The sequence below is a fragment of the Halictus rubicundus genome, chromosome 1 (genome assembly GCF_050948215.1).
Source record: "Halictus rubicundus isolate RS-2024b chromosome 1, iyHalRubi1_principal, whole genome shotgun sequence".
Classification (NCBI taxonomy): domain Eukaryota; kingdom Metazoa; phylum Arthropoda; class Insecta; order Hymenoptera; family Halictidae; genus Halictus; species Halictus rubicundus.
Window position 1 is genome coordinate 21,970,186 of NC_135149.1, and position 19,912 is coordinate 21,990,097.

At 45.5% G+C, this 19,912-nt stretch overlaps 2 protein-coding genes across 2 annotated transcripts; both read left to right on the forward strand.

The window, feature by feature from the left end:
• The first annotated feature begins 136 nt into the window (after positions 1 to 136).
• Positions 137 to 19,692, forward strand: LOC143357496 (receptor-type tyrosine-protein phosphatase delta). Its single transcript, XM_076794032.1, has 31 exons — positions 137 to 463; positions 910 to 1,065; positions 1,126 to 1,306; positions 2,057 to 2,150; positions 2,232 to 2,427; positions 2,886 to 3,227; positions 3,331 to 3,477; positions 3,588 to 3,743; positions 4,262 to 4,405; positions 4,472 to 4,590; positions 4,656 to 4,839; positions 4,902 to 5,165; positions 5,554 to 5,669; positions 5,729 to 5,921; positions 6,281 to 6,580; positions 6,652 to 6,905; positions 7,003 to 7,611; positions 7,842 to 8,107; positions 8,170 to 8,470; positions 8,540 to 8,627; positions 8,836 to 9,047; positions 9,115 to 9,255; positions 9,443 to 9,640; positions 9,708 to 9,904; positions 9,970 to 10,076; positions 10,145 to 10,359; positions 10,482 to 10,607; positions 10,665 to 10,819; positions 10,888 to 11,023; positions 11,094 to 13,244; positions 18,677 to 19,692. Exons 1-30 carry the CDS (start codon positions 256 to 258, stop codon positions 11,166 to 11,168), a joined length of 5,880 nt encoding a protein of 1,959 aa, XP_076650147.1. The 5' UTR covers positions 137 to 255; the 3' UTR covers positions 11,169 to 13,244; positions 18,677 to 19,692.
• LOC143357547 (putative inactive tRNA-specific adenosine deaminase-like protein 3) lies at positions 14,567 to 19,183 on the forward strand. The gene has a single exon (XM_076794117.1). The coding sequence runs from the start codon at positions 15,559 to 15,561 to the stop codon at positions 16,783 to 16,785; it is 1,227 nt and encodes a 408-aa protein (XP_076650232.1). The 5' UTR covers positions 14,567 to 15,558; the 3' UTR covers positions 16,786 to 19,183.
• Positions 19,693 to 19,912: the final 220 nt, after the last annotated feature.

Here is a 19,912-nt window from a genome sequence, read left to right on the forward strand (position 1 = left end):
CTGTGTTCGATTCAGCGAACCGATCCTTCAGATTTATCAGTTTTTGGTATGTCGCTTCGTTGGCGACTACCGGAAACGCTCCTTATCGCAGATTCGCCTGTCGGAAGCCCAGTTCCTTTGACAGAATTTCATTTTCCGCGGCGAGCGACGCAACGGACCGTGCTTCAACGTAAAATGTGACTTCGTCGAGAACGAATCTTATGAGGTTCGCGAGGGCGATTGTGGTATACGATTGTTCTTTCTGTTCTCTGAACAATGAGCGTGGCAGAAGTGCTGATTCTCGCGGTACAGTTCGCTGTCGTTTCTGGAAAACTGGCTGTCCTCAGAGGAAAAGAAGATACGTACTACAAGAACAGAATATTGATCTGCGTTTCCGACGACGACGGCGCGGGATTAACATGGAACAGTAATTTGAACTGGTTCTACAGTAGTTATCAGTTTACTGATAGACGGGACGTCACCGGTAAGTCCAAGGATGTTCTCCGAGAACGACAGGAACGTGCACACAGTAATATTGAAATAGGAAAAATCAAACCGGACATAATAATTTTGCGAGAAATAGAGAACCTACTCTAGTTTCACGCTGAATAATTTCTACGCTACAATAATTCGAGTACTACAGATTCGCAAATTGATCGCTAGACTGTGGATCTGTATGCAAATTTCCATGGCGTATTTTATGGAAACCAAAATGTGGAACAGCTTCTGAATTTGTCAACTAAAAAATTCCTTACGATAAGCATGCAGTATAGATATCCTTAATGTCATGTTTTCTTGTATTTTAAACACGTGTACATGCCACGAACGCATCAAGATCTCCAGTCTAGGGATTACTCATCGATGGATCTGCTTCGAAGAATCGGTCTCGAAGCAGTGATTTTTGTGGGTGACACTGTGCACAAATTGCAGCATTCAAAAACCCAGACGAGCCCCGTCAAAGGAGTCAACTGGACTGTGAGTTGGGCTGGTTTAATAACTGCGCCTCATCCTGGAGCACCGAAGGCTGGAACCGAACAAACTCCTCAGAGACACCTATGGGACCCGTGCTCGATCGACGATGGGAAGGTTCGATTCAATAGATCGATATGCAACTCAATCGGAGGGTTCAAAGTTTACGTTTCGCAGAGTTCGAAGAGCACTTCATTAAAACGGACGAGTACCAGTTTATCCACACGATGCAGAGTATGTCACCGCTCGTGGTCTCCATTCGAGGAACGACGGATGCTTACATACTAATTTGTTGGGGCGACAGGTGTACCACCAATTCGAGCTACTGGATAGTCATTGGTGGCTGGAACAATACAAAGTCGGTATTATTAATCTAAGTAATTTGTTGGAGACCGTTGTAACATCGATTTCGGTTCTTGAAATGGCTGCGAAGAACCTTTATAAAATAGTACAGTGAATTCTCGATATACGTCAACAACATGGGTCATGCCAGCGTCGTGTATCGTCCAGGAGACATACCCGAGCCGTGTTGTGTTTATACTCCTCGGCGTCCAAGGCCTCTCGAGCTCCGTGGCCCCTCACGGTAGTGGTAGCGGTAGTGGGGATAACTCGACGTTTATCATCCAGGCCTTGGCGACATATATAGAGAAATCACTGTATTTCCCTAAATAAAACGATAACATCATGGAATTGGTAATACTTGGAAAGTTCGGTTCCTGATGAAATTGTCTATAATAATCGCAAGCCACAGGAGCTACACGAATATTCATTTCTTTTCGTAATGATTTTAACGAATCGGAAATAATACGTCAGTATTTTGAAATTCTCTGAATATCTTCACTGTTTTACTCAGTTTTATTGTACGTGCAGCAAATCCGCATTGATAACAGTTGTTCGGGGAAAAACAGTGATTCACAACTGTGTTAGTCAGATCCTTTATAAAACAGTTCTAAACAGTCATCTTCGGAGCCGTTTCGAACTTCTCGATAATATCCCACCATTCCGGCAATACTGCTGCCGTATTTAGCAATACGTTGAGGAAATATTTGTTGTAGAAGTTTCGATACATAATGTCTTGAATAATTTCGAAGACTCGAACCTTTGACAGTAGATCGGTGATACGAAAATGTGTGAATGGCGTGCCAAAGCCGAACGAGTATCCAATAGAGGATTCCTGCCAGCAGGAAAGAGATAATATCACGGTGATTTCATTGACCAATTCGATTCCATTTGAACATCTTGATCGTGGAGTTTCTAATAGTTAATTGTCACCTTTGGTACAGCACGCGCCGCTCTCCCCGTTCGAGTGGAAAACGTTCGTTGTAACGTGGAACGAAAGCACGGGCAACATTTCGGTTTACGACAGCGAGAGGATGATCCTGACGTTCGTTGAGAGTGAGAAACTCTTGTCGAGACAGAATGCTAACTACAACCTGTTCGTGCGGAGCAGGAAACCGGCGCTGTTTCGGTTTCACTTATGTGAGCTACTCGGATACCCTTAACACGTTGATCACTGGCGAAACTAAAGCAATTCTCTTTACATTCACCCTGCCACATGACAGACACTGTCACATGATTCACTGCATTTCTGTGTTCATGAATTTATCACTAAGCTTAGAAAACATTGATACTAGTTTCACGCGTTCCAGTATTGATTAATTTACGATTATTGAGAGTGTAAAGATGCACCCATGTGAAATTATTCAACAAATTTATTTCTTTGAGCACATATCATAAAAAGGATGGCTAAAAATTTGAATAGCACGATTGAAGTTGACGGTGCTGTTGAAGGATCAATTAAAATAGTCCCCGTTCACGAACCATACACTTTCAAAAATTATGAATCAATCGCCGGTAGGTAATGTGTTAATTGTAGCCGGTGATCAACGTGTTCAAATTTGTATAGGAAACAGTGTCACTGTGTGGGTCTATTTTAGACGATTTCCTCCACACGACCAACCAAGACGCGGTCCTCGCGAGTCCCGAACTGTCCGTAACTACCACCAACTTTTGCGTTGAAATGGCAGTCGGATTGTGTGCAGAGTGTCAGCTGGAATTGACGCTGGCGAATCCGTCCAGCGGAAGCGTCGAACAAACTTTGGCATTGATAAAAGGGTCTCCCACCGTTCACGGTTTGCCAGCATGGCAATACGTGCGGGTGGAGAAGACCCTTTCTTCGGGAAATTCGAGAGTGACACTGAGAATGGTTACTATACTGAAGCAGGAGACACCTAATCCATTGTGGGCGGTGGCAAATGTACGCTCGTGTCCATGGCCAGGTGTGAAGTTGATAAAAATTGCTTTTCGAGTCTCTCTTTTGATAACCGAGCCGTTCGATTTTATTAGAAATCACTTAATAAATTGATCGCGATGTTTGCACAGGTTCTACACGAAAGGGGAAAATGACTGCGACCGTGGATTACCATGATTCGAGATACTATTGGCCGAACGTTACCTGTCAGAAACTGTTCTACAACGAAAACACCGTCGTGACTAGTTTGCCTGTTGCCACGTTGAACATGGAATTCGGTAATCCCCAAAATTTGCTACGACGTTCAGTAACATTGCAGTCGTTGAATTTCCTAGTTTCAGTGTTAGATCATAGAATGATCGCTCTAATTTCTGCTCTTTCCCATCAGCTGATTCAGATTGTCCATCGGACAAAGTGGGACCGTACTGCTCTGTCAGCTGCACCAAGGATCTGCAGCTCCAGGCAGACTGCAGGAGTGCAGCGATCTGCGAGGAGCCAGGCTGTACCTGTCCATCTGGCTTCACTGGGCCACGTTGTGACACAAGTAGCAATCTATATAGAAAATGTTTGCTCGGTGGAAAAATAATTGAAGCACCTGCACTTCAGCTCAACATTTCATATATTACTAGACTGCGGATTTGATACGTTTATGACAACAATGAGTAGGTGTAATTTAAAACGGTAAAAACATTAGAAGAATTTAAGAATACTGTTATATTATTTTCAACCTATTCTAAGAAAGGAAATCAATTTCTACTTCATTCCAGTTTGTTGCAATTCAGGTAGAACATTTTTATTTCGCATAAAGATCCGCTGTCTAGATATTACACGAGCATATTCGATTAACAGTTCACTCTAAAGTAGGCATTGAAGTCTGAAAGTATTATTATTTTTGCACCGACCTAATAATGATAGTTACACTGTCCAACAACAATTTCACGTTTTGGCAATCAACAGATGGTTCTTCCGAACTTTAATATTATACACTCCTCCATCCAGTTAAAATTAGTCAATAATACGTCAAAATCGTCATCAAAATCAGTCGATATACTCGTCTTGCAGTTTGCGCCCCTAAGCAGTATGGCCACGATTGCAAACGGACTTGCGGCTTTTGCTTAGACAACGAATGCAATTCTCGCACCGGAGAGTGCATGTTCGGTTGCGACCTGTCGAGAGGGTACAAATTACCACCCCTCTGTAAAATAGGTAATCTGGCAGAAGAATAGTATCAGAAAAATAATCGAAGAATAATTATTTGCGTGTTCTCCGAAGGTATCGATCCTCTTCCACCACCGACCATTGATTTCATCAACGAGACGTCGATTTACGTTTCTCTTCCAAAGAAGGAGGAATATCAATTAGTATTCCCGACTTACGTGTGTGAGATACTGGTAAGCAGAACTGAGTTCAATGACGTTGTAAGCAATCACTCTGATCGAACTTCTGTATTCGCTAGAAAGAAGGAGAACAGAGCGAACGCAATTTCGAAGACGTTACGGTGTCGGGCAACGATACCAAATTATTTGCATACAGCGTCAGCTTGCAACCTGGTGTTTCCTATAGTATTAGATGCAGTTTGAAGACGAATAATCTCTATCACATTGAGGGAGAATGGACGAATTTCATGACACGTTGCAATCGTAAGTTTACCACGGGATGAAAATCTTCACTGTATGGTGTCACTTTGAAATTAATGTTTCAGCGAGCACCAACTTCGAAGTGAAACAGAAGAACACGAGCTTGATACTAAAGAGGAATTCGGTGTCGCAGGATTCGACCTCCTGTCCGGTTAAATGGTACAATTTCATTATCGAGGACCGAGACACGGGTCGACAAACTCATAACGGACCTCTGAGCAGCCTGCCGTACGAATTTGAAAACCTGACACCATACACTATCTATAAAATCATGATCACGAGAGAAGGAAAGGATTACTTCTCGCGCGAAGTTCGAACTCTCGAAGCAGGTGAATAGAAATGAACAGGAAAGCCCGTTCTTGATAGACTTTGCCCTTGAATCTCGCAAACCTGATCTGTACACTGTGGATTTTTATGCAAAATGAAAATTGTCTGCATCAATTGCAAGGGACAGCAGTCATACAGAAATTTCCGTCTTTAATAATCATATTAGGTTCAAAATAGTACATCGACATTCCAAAGTTGCTGTTTTAAATTGCAATAACTCCTTTTTGTCATAAGCGCATAAAATCCACCGTTTACAGCAGTCCGATCACCTCTTTGAATAAAACACAAAAAGATCACTGCCAATCAAATTCCAAAGCCTATTTGAATTGCTGGTCCGAGAAAAGAGTATTTAATTCACGAGATGCTTGAAGATGTTGTTCACGTTTACAGCACCGTCGAAAGTGAGAAACATCAAAAGCAAAACGACGTCGAGCACCGTGAAGTTGAGCTGGAACCGTCCTTCGCGCGAAAACGGAATCGTAAAGAAATACCAAGTTGTGCTGAAGGTAACGGAAAGCTAGCAGGAATCGGGCGACTATGGTCCTAATTCAATTGCAATTTCCAGACCATTGAGTATTTCGGCTGCACCGATTACGGTTTAAGTTCACCGCAAAAAGAGCTGAGAACATCCACCACGCTCACCACCACCATAGAATTCTCACAGCTAGCGCCGTATGCGAAGTACACTGCGAAGATCTCAGCCTGCAACTCCTTTTGCAGCGAGGACAAGGGAATTACGTTCTCCACCGATCAAGCTGGTAACTGGTTATTAGACTGAGGGTTTTTCTACAAAACGAAAATTATTTGCATTGATTGTAAGATACAGAAGCTGCATACACATTCGTTTCTCTTCGTAATGATTGTAACGGGTAGGAAATAATACAATAGTATTTTTCAATTCTCGAAATCGTTTTACTGATTTGTGTTCACGAATAAGCATATGAAACGCGCGATAGAATTATTAAATGCAAAAAGGAATTTGTATTTGTAAACATCCGCAGTCTGCTCATCGTAATATTCAACAAAATGAGTCTTTTTGAATCTACATAGTAGAATTGCACAGAATTAAGATTAGAGCTGAGATAGAATTATAATTGATTAAAGATTATTTTTCTAGTGATCCCCTCTGAGACGTTCAGCAACGTCAGGCTCGAGGGATTCGTGCTAGCGTGGAGTCCGCCAGAAGACTGCAGCACAATTACCGGCAGTCTGTTGGCCAAAATTATCATCACCGGCGTCAGTGAAGCAGTAAAAAACTTCAATGTCACGAAGAGAACGTCGATAGAAACCTTAAATGTTAGAAACATCCTTCATGGCGCGGAGGACTATGTGGCGAGGATCTACGCGATCCGAAGCTGGAAATCTCCGTACGACGAGTCCGTTGTTCGGAGGTTCCCTTTCAGGTCACCCCCGAAAGGTTTTCGAAACTTTGAAAACATCTCGTCGAAGCCAGGCATGACGCTCAATGATCGAGATTACTTTCCATAGAGCCGCCGCCAGTGAGAAATCTAGAAGCGTACGAGTTCAACGCCAAAAACGGTATCATGCAGCTGAGATGGCAGGAACCAAAGCCACCCCTCAATGGAGAAATACTGCGCTATCATGTGCAGGGAAACGCATACAATCAATTGTGGACCGTATTGCCAGGAGACTATTGCTCTCTGTGGACGGAGTATATCTGCGCGATTATAAAGATTACCTATCCTCTATTCTCTGTTCCCTCAAGAACGGAAATAATTAAGGTGAGTCAATTTCTCTGATTTGGCGACGGATTATTTAAAAAATCACGCAGCAATGATATAATAATTCATGTATACTGGAGCTGTTCCTAATCGACAGGTGTTAGTAGAGAACAAGAACGTTTCCACCTACAGCATACCAAGCTCCGTTCCTGTCCTCCGCGAAGCGTTCCCGCCGAGTCAACCGGAAGTCTTTCGACTTCAGGCGTTTCCTGAAGGTGTGGTCGGCGTGACCTGGTCCCATCCGTGGAAAACAGGTGGACGTCTCCGCAGGTTCAATCTGATCATAAGCACGAAGTCCACGAATCTCAGAGAGGGTGCGCAATTGGGGCCCGCGCGGCGCGAATATCCAGTGGAGAATTACCAAAGAGAATACAAGGATCGATTGTACCTAATGCCATCGACCACCTACAACATCTCCATCGTTGCCGAGACAGTCGAGGGTTTGTTCAGCGAGGAAAAGTTCGATCGGGTGCATACACCTCTGGCGATCGCGTTCGAAAAGGACCTGACCTTGGAAGTGCGGAACGAAAGTTCAATGATACTGTTGCACATTCCTGTGGTTTTGAATGACACGCGGCACAGCGTAATGCATGTGATCGTGAAAGGCTCTCAGCCCTGCAGTCACTATACCAAGGCGAGTCGCGTCCTCACCGAGGAAGCGGGGATCGACTACTATGACACCGCATGGCGCGCGGCCACTTTACCCGTAAGCATGCCTAAATCAGCCTAAATCACCGGGCCTCGGATCAGCCTAAATTGCAGCACGTTGACTGCCACGAGAATTTTATGCGTTTAGTGTCGACCGCTTAATTTATAGAAGCAGTCAGTGTTATTAATAGCAATTTATGTTCTTCTTTGAGAGACTCGTAGGATGCTTATGGTTTATTTCCGAGAAGTACCGAACCGTAAACCAGCAAAACTGTTTTCGTGTGACAGACGAACGAGATCGCCGGCAAACCGTTCATGGTAGGCGACAACAAACTGTACGATGGTGTGGTAAACTGTCCTCTGAAGCCGCAAGAGTCCTACGTGATAGCTGTGGTTCTGGTAACGGGTGAGGATTTGCAGAATAGCAAGGTTGTGCTCGCGAAATCGTTGTCTGTGCACATGGGCGAGGTGCCTAAGCGACCAATCGCGTTCTGGCTTATCCCTATCATCGTGGCTCTTATCTTAGCAGCCGTAGCTTTCTATCTCTACCGAAGGTAACATCAGTTTTTCGCCAGAGAAGATTTTGAATCTGTGAGCTCCTGTAATTTTTTTTTAGAAAAAGAATGAAACCACTGGCGGACGAAGTTCCCCAGGAGGAAGTTGTCCTCGCCGTGAACTTACCGAACCAGGAGGATAGGGAGTCTTTGAATTCGAATCGAATTTTAACCAGCACGCCTATAGCATCTCGCAAAGAATGTCTGTCGCGCGTCGACACGCTACCCGACGATTCTTTGCTACTCGCCGGCTACGACGACGCTAATCAAAAGGAAAATAATAGCTCGCTGGTGAAAGTGAAGGACTTCGAGGATTACGTGAAGCAAGCCATCGAGTCGGGTCTCTTGGATAAACAGTACAACGTAAGCCTCTCCCTGATAATTAATTTTTACGCGGTTTCGTTCGTCGTCTGATTTTCTCTTTCTCGAAAGACAATGCCCAGGGGCCAGACCAAGCCGTGGGATTATGGCAAGCTGCCGCAGAACAAACCGAAGAATCGGTACGCGAACCTCATAGCCTGTGCGTAAGAACCTCCTAATCATTTATTTAAATCGAACAATTAGTTTTAATAGGATCCACAAAACTTGTCACAGCGACCAATCTGGGTTGTTTAGTCTTGATCTCTTCGACTGAATTGATAGAAATTTCTGGGATATTCTTGGATCCCGATCTTGCAGTCAATGATCTCGCTGGTCAATCTGTCCAGTTGATCGTTTATGATTTACAGATGATGAGAACCGAGTGATATTGGAAAAACTACCAGACGATCCTCACTCCGATTACATCAACGCAAATTACATCAAGGGTTACAAGAAGGAGAAGTGTTACATAGCAACACAGGGACCGAAACCAGCTACAGTAAACGATTTCTGGAGGATGGTCTGGCAGGAGGAGAGCCTGATCATCTGCATGCTGGCGAACGTGATAGAGAATGGAAAGGTTCGATCGAACAGTTATTCCAGTCGAATAATTGTAGAACCGAGAGTAATTAGCTGAATTTTAATAGATCAAGTGCGAGCAATATTGGCCGGACATTGGGAAGAAGAAGAAGTACGGGGATCTAGTTGTCTTCAACGCGAAACATACTGTGTACGCTGATTACACGTTCCGCACGTTGCATCTGACTAGCGGAGAAGAGACTCGCAAGGTAGTTAGTTCCAAAATGGTGGACGTCATGAGAATGATTGACCCCTTACGTGAAAACGACATCTGAATAGAAACGACATGTGACTCGTATTAATTAGTTTCCATGAGAAATTAAATATAAAATTTTGAAGCCTCGGGGTTCGATTGCAAGGCAGGACGGTTAATTTTCAGTGCTGTGTTGAAACTAGATCGAACATCTGCACTACACCGCATGGCCTGACCACGGAGTGCCGCTGTCAACACACTCGGTGGTGACGTACTTGAAGAAGCTGTTGGCAACGTCACCCGGAAATGGGCCCGCCGTGGTCCACTGCAGCGCAGGCGTCGGCAGAACGGGAACCATAATTCTCTGCGACATCTGTCTACGAAGAGCTGCCGCCGAGGGGGTAAAACGAACTTACAGCATCCGTTTGACTACAGAAGTTTTTGCGTGCTAATGAACTATAATTTCAGATGGTCGACGTATTCGCCGAGACTGCGTCCATTAGGAGCCAAAGGGCCAACATGGTGGATACTAAGCAACAATATCTGTTAGCACATTTGACTCTCCTCGAGTGTCTACTTTCTATCTCGACGTCTCTACCCTGTGACGAACTCTTGCCCGTGAAGATCAACGAGCTGAAGAACCAGTTGCCCATTCAACAGCAAAGGTAAATAGTTCTGGTACATCTTAATAATGATCGGTGGACGACCTGACTCGAATGGAGATTTTCAGTCTAGAAAAGGCAATCTGGCAAGACGAAGCCCTTAGGCCAGCAGCCAGCAAAATGGTCCTGTCGAAATGCAATCTCAACAAAAACAGATTCCCAGAGTTAGCTTCAGGTGCGGTACGATTAACTAGACGAATTGCGCCTTTAAGGGAGGCTGATGCTATAGTACTTTCATTACAGCGAGAATCGGCAGGGTGTACTTGAAGAGGTATCCACCGACAGACGAGGACAGCGATTACATATCCGCAGTGTACGTGGACGGTGTTAAAATGCAGAATCAGTATATCGCGACGCAATTGCCCATGCCAGGGACGCTTGGTGATTTCTGGAGGATGGTCGCAGAGTATAAAATCGAATTGATCGTCGCTTTGCAACCACCTGACCCCGATGACCCGGTTAGATAATTCATAAAATTTCAGTTTCTAGTTTTCTAAAACTGAACCATAGCACTGGTGAATTTTGGTAGCAAGAGAATCAGTGATCTAACGGACACGTTTCACGTTGATACTTCTTTCAGACGTGTTGCTCGATCGTCCCAAGCTCGGAGTTCAAACCAGTGCCATATATAAATATCAAAACGAAGGAAACTATCACGAACGACTACTACTCGCTAGAGAGGCTAACTCTGCTCGACAATATGACGGTAAGTAGCTGAACTAGGCTTCAATAGCTGGACATTTTAATTTTTCTTTTACCACAGAAGCCCCCTACTGAGCAACAAGTGACGATAGCAACTTCGACGGAATGGAAACCCGGAAAAAATCAAGATCCACCGTCGATGATCGCACTGGTGACACTGTGGCAAGCCACAGAGAAGATCGCCAGGGGAGATGGACCAACAGTCGTCCTCTGCCAGTAACTACTTCACTATTAATTTTAATAAAATTGACAATCGCTAGATATTGCATCTAAATTGTTTTCAGCGACGGTGTCACCGGCTGTGGGCTCTATTTAGCCTTAAATGTACTGTTGGAGAGAATGGCTGTGGAACGAGAATGTGACGTTTGTTTGGCCAGTCGCGCGGTTAGGCGATCTAATCATGGTTTCGTCAAGAGTCTGGTAAATGCAACTATTGCGATAAAATTACAATTTTGTATTTATATTTTTATCTGGACGTTGTTGCTTTCAGGAGCAAATGGAGTACTTGTATGACGCAGCGATCACATACTTGAAATACTTCGAGACATACGCGAACTTCACTTGAATGATCTCGGCGAGGGGTACGCGCGAGTCATCGATCAATCGGTTCGCCGAGCAAATTGATTCGATCGGATTAAACGAACCCGGGGACCGGTTTCCTAATATGTGTGTCGCTCGGCCGATCAATTACATACCGTTACGTAATTAACAAACTCGAGACCCGCGGTTTTTCCTCCCATGTTTTTTTCCGTCGCTTTCCACCTGCGCAAGGCAAACGACTTTCATTTCCCACGAGCGACATCGCGATTTATCATAATCGTATGCAGCAACGACCTCGCTGCACGACGATCATCCCTTCCCCCACCCAACATCATCGCTGCGCTTCGTCTGTGGATCGCATAACCAGCGTCTTCGGCCTCGTTAACTAATCGTAATAACGGCTAACAGGAGCATAAAAGTTTCGCTTCGACGTACAAGCATCGATCTCAATGCGGACGCGATCGTGCAGGACAACCGTCAGCTATTAGGCTCACAAACGAATCTTCCTTCTGCCATCAGAACGACTTTTTCGTTCGTGATTCATTCCAACAGAAAGTCAAATTTTTCTGTGGAATATTAAAGCGCAAAGGGATTAAGGAAATTTTCATTAGGATCCATTTAAAATGTGGAACATGAAGCTTTCATGTTAAAAAAATAAAAATTGTTCTATAATAGGAACAAGTATTTTGTAGGTAACCACCATTGTTCTCCACCATTCAATGGACGTTACTGTAACAATATTAAATGGAATATTAATTTATATTTATTTTTTTTATTATTAATAAGTATTAATTAGAATACAACATGCATTACATATGTTCAGAGTTACTACAGCTGTAATAATACAATTAAGGGCTAAAGTTAAATCATTAAACTACTTCCTGGGATAACTAAATTATTAAAGATTGCATTAATAGGTCTCCACAGCTAAATTCTCAATTAAAACTAATTTTCTGGCTGCCTAGAATTAGAATTACATATTTGAATAACTAATGCTAAGGACGCGCACGAATCCAAAATGACGGAAGCGCTCGAGGCCTATCGCGGAAATGGCGGGAAATAGCCGCGCCAAATTTCCTAACTTACCATTCCATGTATAAATATTTGGATTCCCTAATTACCCCAATTATTTGTGAATGTTTTAAATAAACTTGTATACCCTTGAACCATTCATAAACCTAAATATACCCTAAATATTATATATAAATTTTTAATATAATCGCTGAAGCAAAATCATGTATTTATAGATTTCTATTTAAAGCAGTAAATGTTACGCCTGCCTCAGACCAATTCACCATAAGCTGATTACGATTAGCACATATCATTACCAAACAGTACTTACCAACATATGAATGAAATAGAATATAATACCAACTCTAATTAGATACTTACTCCCAAAGACTCAATCTTGGAATCAAATAATTCTTACAGGAAAAACTTCACATCATTTGATCCCATTTTCTTAAAACACGTACCTCTTCTCAAAACCTTCGATCTTCTACGTTAATCTTGATGAATAACAATTTATACATGATCCTCAGCATTACATACTTAACTTTAAATTGATACAACAATCAGTACTACAAGATAAGTACATTGTCTCATACAATACACAAGATTCGAATTCCCAAGTACAGAACGTTCTGAAAAGAACAAGCTATACTAACAAAATTGTGTAGTCCACAGTTTTGGAAAATGTTTACAATCAGATCGATGATAACATGAGCTGTTACTAATTAATTTGACACTACTTACACTGCAATTAATGATGAGGAAAATCAGCGCGGCTCCGCCTCGTCTCCCTTCCTCCAGTCTGTTGTTTCGAAAGCCGGCCGGCAGAGGGTGCGCTTGCGCGCCGATAACTCGCAATCTCGAAAGGTATAGGTCGACCTCCTCTAAACGTCGATCTCCGCGGATATTTTCACGTGTGTTACCGTGGTATTTGTGTGACGGTGGTTCGTGCGCAGGATAACCAGAGAATTTCCCTGGTCGCAGCTGACAGTAACAGGTTTATTTTTCCTCTGTCGTCCCCGTGAAGTTGCAGCAGGCTCGAGAATAGGCAGCCGAGGAACGTGATACGCTTTCTCTCTCACAGCAGCAGGTAAGGAGTTACGGTTTCTGACGTCGCACCGAAAAGATTAGGCGAGCGAACACGTGTGCACGCGTATCACCGACGTGTCCCGACAGTCTTCCGTACGCCGATCACTCAATACCGATCGGCTCTGTTTTGTTTTGTGTTGACAAGATGCGGGACACGCGTGTCACGTCTCGTTTCAAGGCCAGGGGGAAGACATATTGGCGCGTGAACCGAACCCGTTGAAAACGCAGACTACCCCAGGATCGCCGGAAACGAGATTTTCCCGTCCGGTACGAAACTGTTATGTTCGTTTTGATTTGTCGCACTACGAATCCGGATCCTCGAGTGCATTCGCCTGTGGCCAGTCTACGTTTACGCGTGCTGCGTCACTCGCTCCCGCTTGTTGTTCCTTTTCTATTATATAAGGAACACGCTTCACGCGAATGGACCGCCGCCATCTTGGCGCGCGCGGCGGCCCGCGAAGTTCGAACGTCACGCGACTTCGAAGCGATATTAACGAGTATTTTAAATCGACGATAATTAATTTCTGGATAAGATTGACGGAGCTATGGTGAATTTGTTATAGTTGCAGTAGTCATTTGTTAAATTAGGAGATTTGTCTTGGGGACGAGGTTCGAGAGATTTGTTAATTTTGATGATTAGTTGATTCGATGCTTGGAATGGGAGCTTTGAAGAAAGTATAATAAAATTATTGCTCGCCTAATGACCAGCTTTAACAATAACCTCGCATTCGCCGTATGCCATTACGCTATGAACGTTTTATAATTTAATCTGTCCTGTCCACTCATTTATCCATTCACAGATCATCTGACCGTGGCATATTTTCCTCCCGCCGGTTAATACGCTTTAAGAACTCACTTCCTAACGACCGTCGTTCAGACCCGTGACTTCGTTTTTTCATTTCAAACTTCATAATCTACCGACTCCATCACTTCAGTCGTTTATGTGCTTCATTGTTACTTCACAGCGCTCAACGTGGGCCTGGAAGTCATCTCGGAGACCTTAAACTTGTAATTTCTACCTATTACATTGGCTTTACCATCAATCTAATTTTCCGAAAGCAGGTCTTTGCTTTCAATTTGAATTTGTCTTGCTGGATTATAAAAGTTAATGGAACATCAACCGTTTGTACAGGAATGAAGATCTAAATACGTTTCAAAACTGAATGTTGATTACAGCCCAGTTTATTCCTCAAAATATAAATATCCCAATTTTTTAAACAGCGCAGAAGGGTTAAAGAAATTACATGTTCATGTTTCATGTCCATGTTTGTACATTTGGGAAATTTGAAAATAGAGATAATCGAAATTTGAAAATAGAGATTTTTCGGTGATGTCGCTCCCTAAAAGATTGACTTGCCAGAAGCTGCTCGTACCGGAAAATTTTCGATACACGAACCCGAGGTGTTATCTCGTTATCTGATAATAGGCCTGTCATTATGCTGTTAACAAGTGCTTCCCACGACTTGGTGTTTTCACTAATAGACGAGAAATCAAACAAGATAGTTAACACCAATTTTTCTGTCAGTATAATTTTCTTTAATTCTCTGTAACTCGATTTTCCCCATCACGATTACGCTGTTTGCCACTTCGCGATCAGATTTTTTCGGGAATTCTCTGAAACCGCAAACGGTTTCATCGTCTCCGACTTTATTATAATTTGTGTAGGATATTTGAAGAAGGCACAGCGATGCGGGCACCTATAGTCTCGCGTCGAACGGATTCGGTTCTAATTGAAAAGCGATTACGGCTCCACCGGCCTAGCAACAAAGACCTTATGCTCCTTCTGTCCGCGGATCGACGTCGCACAATTGCGCCTAACTCCGACAATCGATCCGACCATGGCCCAACTTGACAGCAATTTAAAATCGCTTCTCCTCTTGCGAGTCGTACCAAGAGCACCGCAACGAGCAACGACTCTCCCACAAAGCGTCCGTCGCGGATATTCTTCCGCCTCAGCGTGATTACTTCACCGAACGAGAAAGCGTCCCCAGCGGACCGTGAACGGGCTTTCGTCGTGATTTTTAATCATCCTCGTATCAATCTCAACTACTTGTTCAGCTAACAGTATGCTGATTGACGCGATATCGATGCCCAATATCTCTGATCGAGGATCGTACGATCCCCCATCGATCGCAAATCATTCGGAACATTTCAGTTCCACCGAAACGACGAATCGTGAAGCGTTCCATTCACACGTCATTTTGATAAACACCCCATGACACCTGTTGCGCCCCGAAGTCTCTGAAGAGACAGACGAAGACTGAGCAAGAAAGAAGGTTCGACGTAAAGTGAAGACACCGTCTTTTCAGGGGACAATGGCGATGACTTCGACGAAGCGTTCCAAGGAAGACAAAACAGAAAAGACTAGAAGCTGGCTAGCGAAACCGATTTTAAGCTCGGAGTTCACGGACGATCCGCCCCTGGAAGACGTCTACGCGGGTCTACTCAAGCAGAAGAGAGACATTTCAACCGCGATACCAAAGATATCGGCGATTCTACCGGGATTCAATCATCTGAAACGCTGCTCAGCCAGCAAACTCCTCCTGGCGCCTCTAAAAACCACGAAACCATTAGACTCTGCAGGATCTTCTTCCGAGGAAGATACTCTTACTCAAGACGAGCTGAAGACGATGCTAAATGACAAAGGGTTCGATCTAACTTTATTGGAGGACGATTTTGAAATAATAAAGGTTCCAAGCAGACCTGCCAGGACTAAATCTCAAGCAGCCCAAGCCTCCAAGATCTGGCCCCTGAATTTCCACCCGGACCCCACCGTGGAGAAGCTGATCGATGGATCGATCTTCACGGAGCGGCATCTGGAGCTGATCGAGGGGTACATGAGCATCGCCGTGGAAGCTGCCAGGTTGGAAGCTGTGGGGAACGAAATCTGCAACGGCAGCGCAGTGATCGTTGATCCAGAGGACGGTAGGGTCCTCGCGATAGCTGCGTCGAGGATCGATCTGCACCCCATGTGGCACGCAGCTATGCTGGCCGTGGATCTCGTTGCCAAACTCCAAGGAGGCGGGGCTTGGAAGTTGATAAAAGACGCCGATCAATCCCCAAACACCGATCAAGAGGACAGCGAGGACTATACGGAAAGAGAGAAGAAGATCAAGAGGAAGTACGCCGAAGAGGCTCCGCTACGTTTTCCGGAATCGTTGTCTAGCTTACGTTTGCCGACAGAGGAACCTTTAAAGTCGACTGTAGTGCGTCCTGGAAGAAGGAACAATGGTTCTAAAGTCAATTCTGAAGGTTTAGGGAAAGCTGAAGCGAATTCGGAGAAGAGTGGTCCTTATCTTTGCACCGGCTACTGGAGCTTCCTGCTGAAGGAGCCTTGTCCCCTTTGCGCCATGGCTCTGGTGCACTCCAGGATCTCCAGGATATTCTACGGAGTCCCGAACGAGGCTACAGGGGTTCTAGGCTCGAAGACGATTCTGCACGCGGTGCCTGGTCTGAATCATCGGTACCAAGTTTGGAGCGGCGTCCTGGAACAGGAATGTCGTCAGGCGTCTCAAGAAATCGGGCGCAGGAACGTCGACTGACTCATCCTCTCGTTAATCAAGTTTTTCCAGCTAACAGACTGACTTTTGTATTTAATAAAAATTCAATGACGAAACCGTGTGCGGATCGTTGCGAGTACGATTCACCAGCTGCGTTTCACGGCTGATCGGCTGCCTCGATAATGGCGCAGCGCGTGATCCACACCGCGATCTAACGTGGATGTAACGACCGGTTTATAATTTCAATCAGAGGCAACCGGCTCAGGAGACGTTACACGTGGTTCGAACGTGCATTCAGTCCATCACGGGACACATATACGAACGACCTTGGCGACCTGGTATAATTTGCGGGAATGTGTCCGGGTTCGCAGCGGTTTGCACGTGCACACGATAAGAGACTCGCCACTTGCAAGGAGCTTTTACACAATGCACGAGCTCTGCTCTCGTAGGAGATCAAGACCGCCATTCGCGCGAATTCACCTCGCAAGACGTCCGCGAACGAAAGTGCCATAACTGGGGACTGTTTGGCTTCCGGCTGACGCGAGATTCTCGAAGATAGACCAGACACGCGACATTAATTGGTCAAGGCGGTTCGTTAACCGTCCGTAGGCGTGCGCTTTCGTCGATTAGCGCGCTCTAGAGAATTCGTTTTAATCTACCACGCTGGTCCCGTGACCGAAGCCAACTAAAAAGGGGTATAACAAAACATGTACCATTCCTGAAACGATCGTTCGATCACCCTGATCCATCGAACGGCGTGCGCTTTCGCCGAGTAGCGCGTTCTAGAAAATTTGTTCTAATCTGTCACGCTTGTCTCGTGACTGAAGCTAACTAAAAAGGGATGTAACAAAACAGACGACGCCTAAAACGATCGTTCGATCCGGTCGATCTCTCGATCCATCGAACGGCGGTCGCGCAGGCGAATAATCTCGTTTATCCGACGCGTCGCGTGCACGCATTCCGGGCGGTGACGAGAAACAAGGCCGCCGGACGATTCTATGTGAACACCACCGTGGTCGTTGATCTCGAACGATGCGCACGTGCGCAGGTCCAGGATCATCCATCCCGCGGCGTAGAGCGCAGCGCATTCGACTCCCGAGTCGTCGGGTTCCCGCGTCGGCTATGATCTTTCCTGCAGAAGACGCGGCCGGCTCAATTTGCGTGGAAACGGGTAGCGCGTCTATAATAATGACCTTGCGGAATTAACTTCAATCAGCGAAACTTCAGGCGTCTTACCCCGTTGGTCTGGCCCGGCTCTCTCTCCGTTCTGGGGAACGGATGTGCGCGCTGAGACGCCGAGAGAATGCAACGAGATCGCCGGGTAAAGAGAGCTGGGATGCACGGAGATGAAAGCGTACGGTTGATTCCGCGGACGGATGGATGGCGCCCCGATGTACTTCTAACATATGCGTTTGCACTGTACGTAAAGTGGGCGTGGCGTTGTTGCTCCGGGTTTACGTGTGGTCGGGGTAGTGCATTAGACAATAATTTATAGTCACGTGTAACCTAGATTTGATATTCCTCAAAAATCTCAGTGTAGATTCGCCTAAAGTGGCGGTGACTTCGTTCACGGAGTACACGTTCGTGGTGCTTTCGCCCGATCTAGATTTTCTATCCTCGTAAAAGTTCTAGCTCCTTCCAGTCTACATTTCCCCGGGTAGGCGTGGCTTGTTTGCTCCGAGTTTGCAACGTCACAGCCCCGTGGGGCAAGCGGCCGGTGGTGCACCAATGTAACGACAGCGAGTTAGAACGGCGTGAATTTGTTTAGCACAGCCGTGACCCTGTTACGACGACTGTAAAGAAACTTGATTTGTTGAAACGATTGGAATAAATGGACCGTTGCGCGGGACTCTCGTCCGTGGAAAGTTACTTACCCGACGACGCGCGTGCGGTGTGTGCCCGCCGTTTCGTACAATTGATTTTGTTGTTGCAGGTTTCGCTACGATCGTTATCAATTAACGAATCTCCGAGAGGATCGCCCGAGATTGGACGGATAAAAAAGAATCTGGTAGTCCGCGTCGCGTTGCGTAATCCGACCGCGAAACAGGCTAGAATTTCTATTCAAACACGCGCGCGTGCACGCAGTCTGAGGAAGCACACGAGCACCGATTAACAACAGTTGGTTCCCGACTGGCGGACACGTGGCTGCGATAACAGTTAACCTGGGGAAAAGGCATCGAACGGCTGTGCTCTACGCCAATTGAAAGAAAGAGAGAGAAAAAAGACCGGCGTGGCCCGATTCAACGAGAGATCGACTACCGACACAGGAAGGTTCGTCGGCACTCGAGCAATCTGCAGCTTCCTGTTGTTCCGAGTCGCGAGCAGTGCGAGCGAGCGCGTGCAAACCCGTTGCTCCCAGCGAAAAACGGCCGTCGACGATATCAGCGGATCACATCTTTGCAATTAATTAATCCACGTGGCAAACAGACATCTGTTGCGACGCGGCCACGTTACGGCCAGAGACGCGAGAAACGTCGCCATACACGTTTTCTACCGTCGACTGATGGCGAGTCCGGGAAGATACTAGCATCTCAGAAATTCGAGTAGTTTCAAACGGAGGCTGTAAATTGTTAATTGGTCGATCGGACGGGGTAGCGGGTCAGGTATTAATCAGAATCCGAATCCAGTACATGACCGTATACAGGACGATTCTACGAGGTAAACCGAGTCACATTTTGCTCATCAGCGCTGAGTGGTTCCAATTGACGGTCGGGTCGACCCTCCAGCGTAGACACTATTGGTCAGCCTTTTAATACAAGCGGTCGCGATTGGATCAGATACCCGGATCGTTCTTAGACAGAAGACATCGCCGGAGCATTCGGAGGCTGAAAATTTTAAACGTCGCCAGTGTCGCGCAATTTACCGACTACCGACGTCGTTCCTCTTAAGGCCCGGTGGATCCGAGAGACATCCGCCTGTCCGATTCCCATCTCAGTTGCTCGAAGTCGGTCAACGGTGGCCGCGAGCATAGCAGCGGACATAACCAGCGAGCATAGCTAGTTCGCAGGAAGTGCGTCCGTGAAGTCGATGCTTTTCGACGCCCACGCAATCGATCTCGACGGAAGAACATCTTCGGCGAACCATCGTTAACAACCGACGACGAGTAGTCTCTTCGCGGGACACGTTTCTGCTGTCTCTCTGCCGGTTTCTGCCACTCGGCGATTTTTAT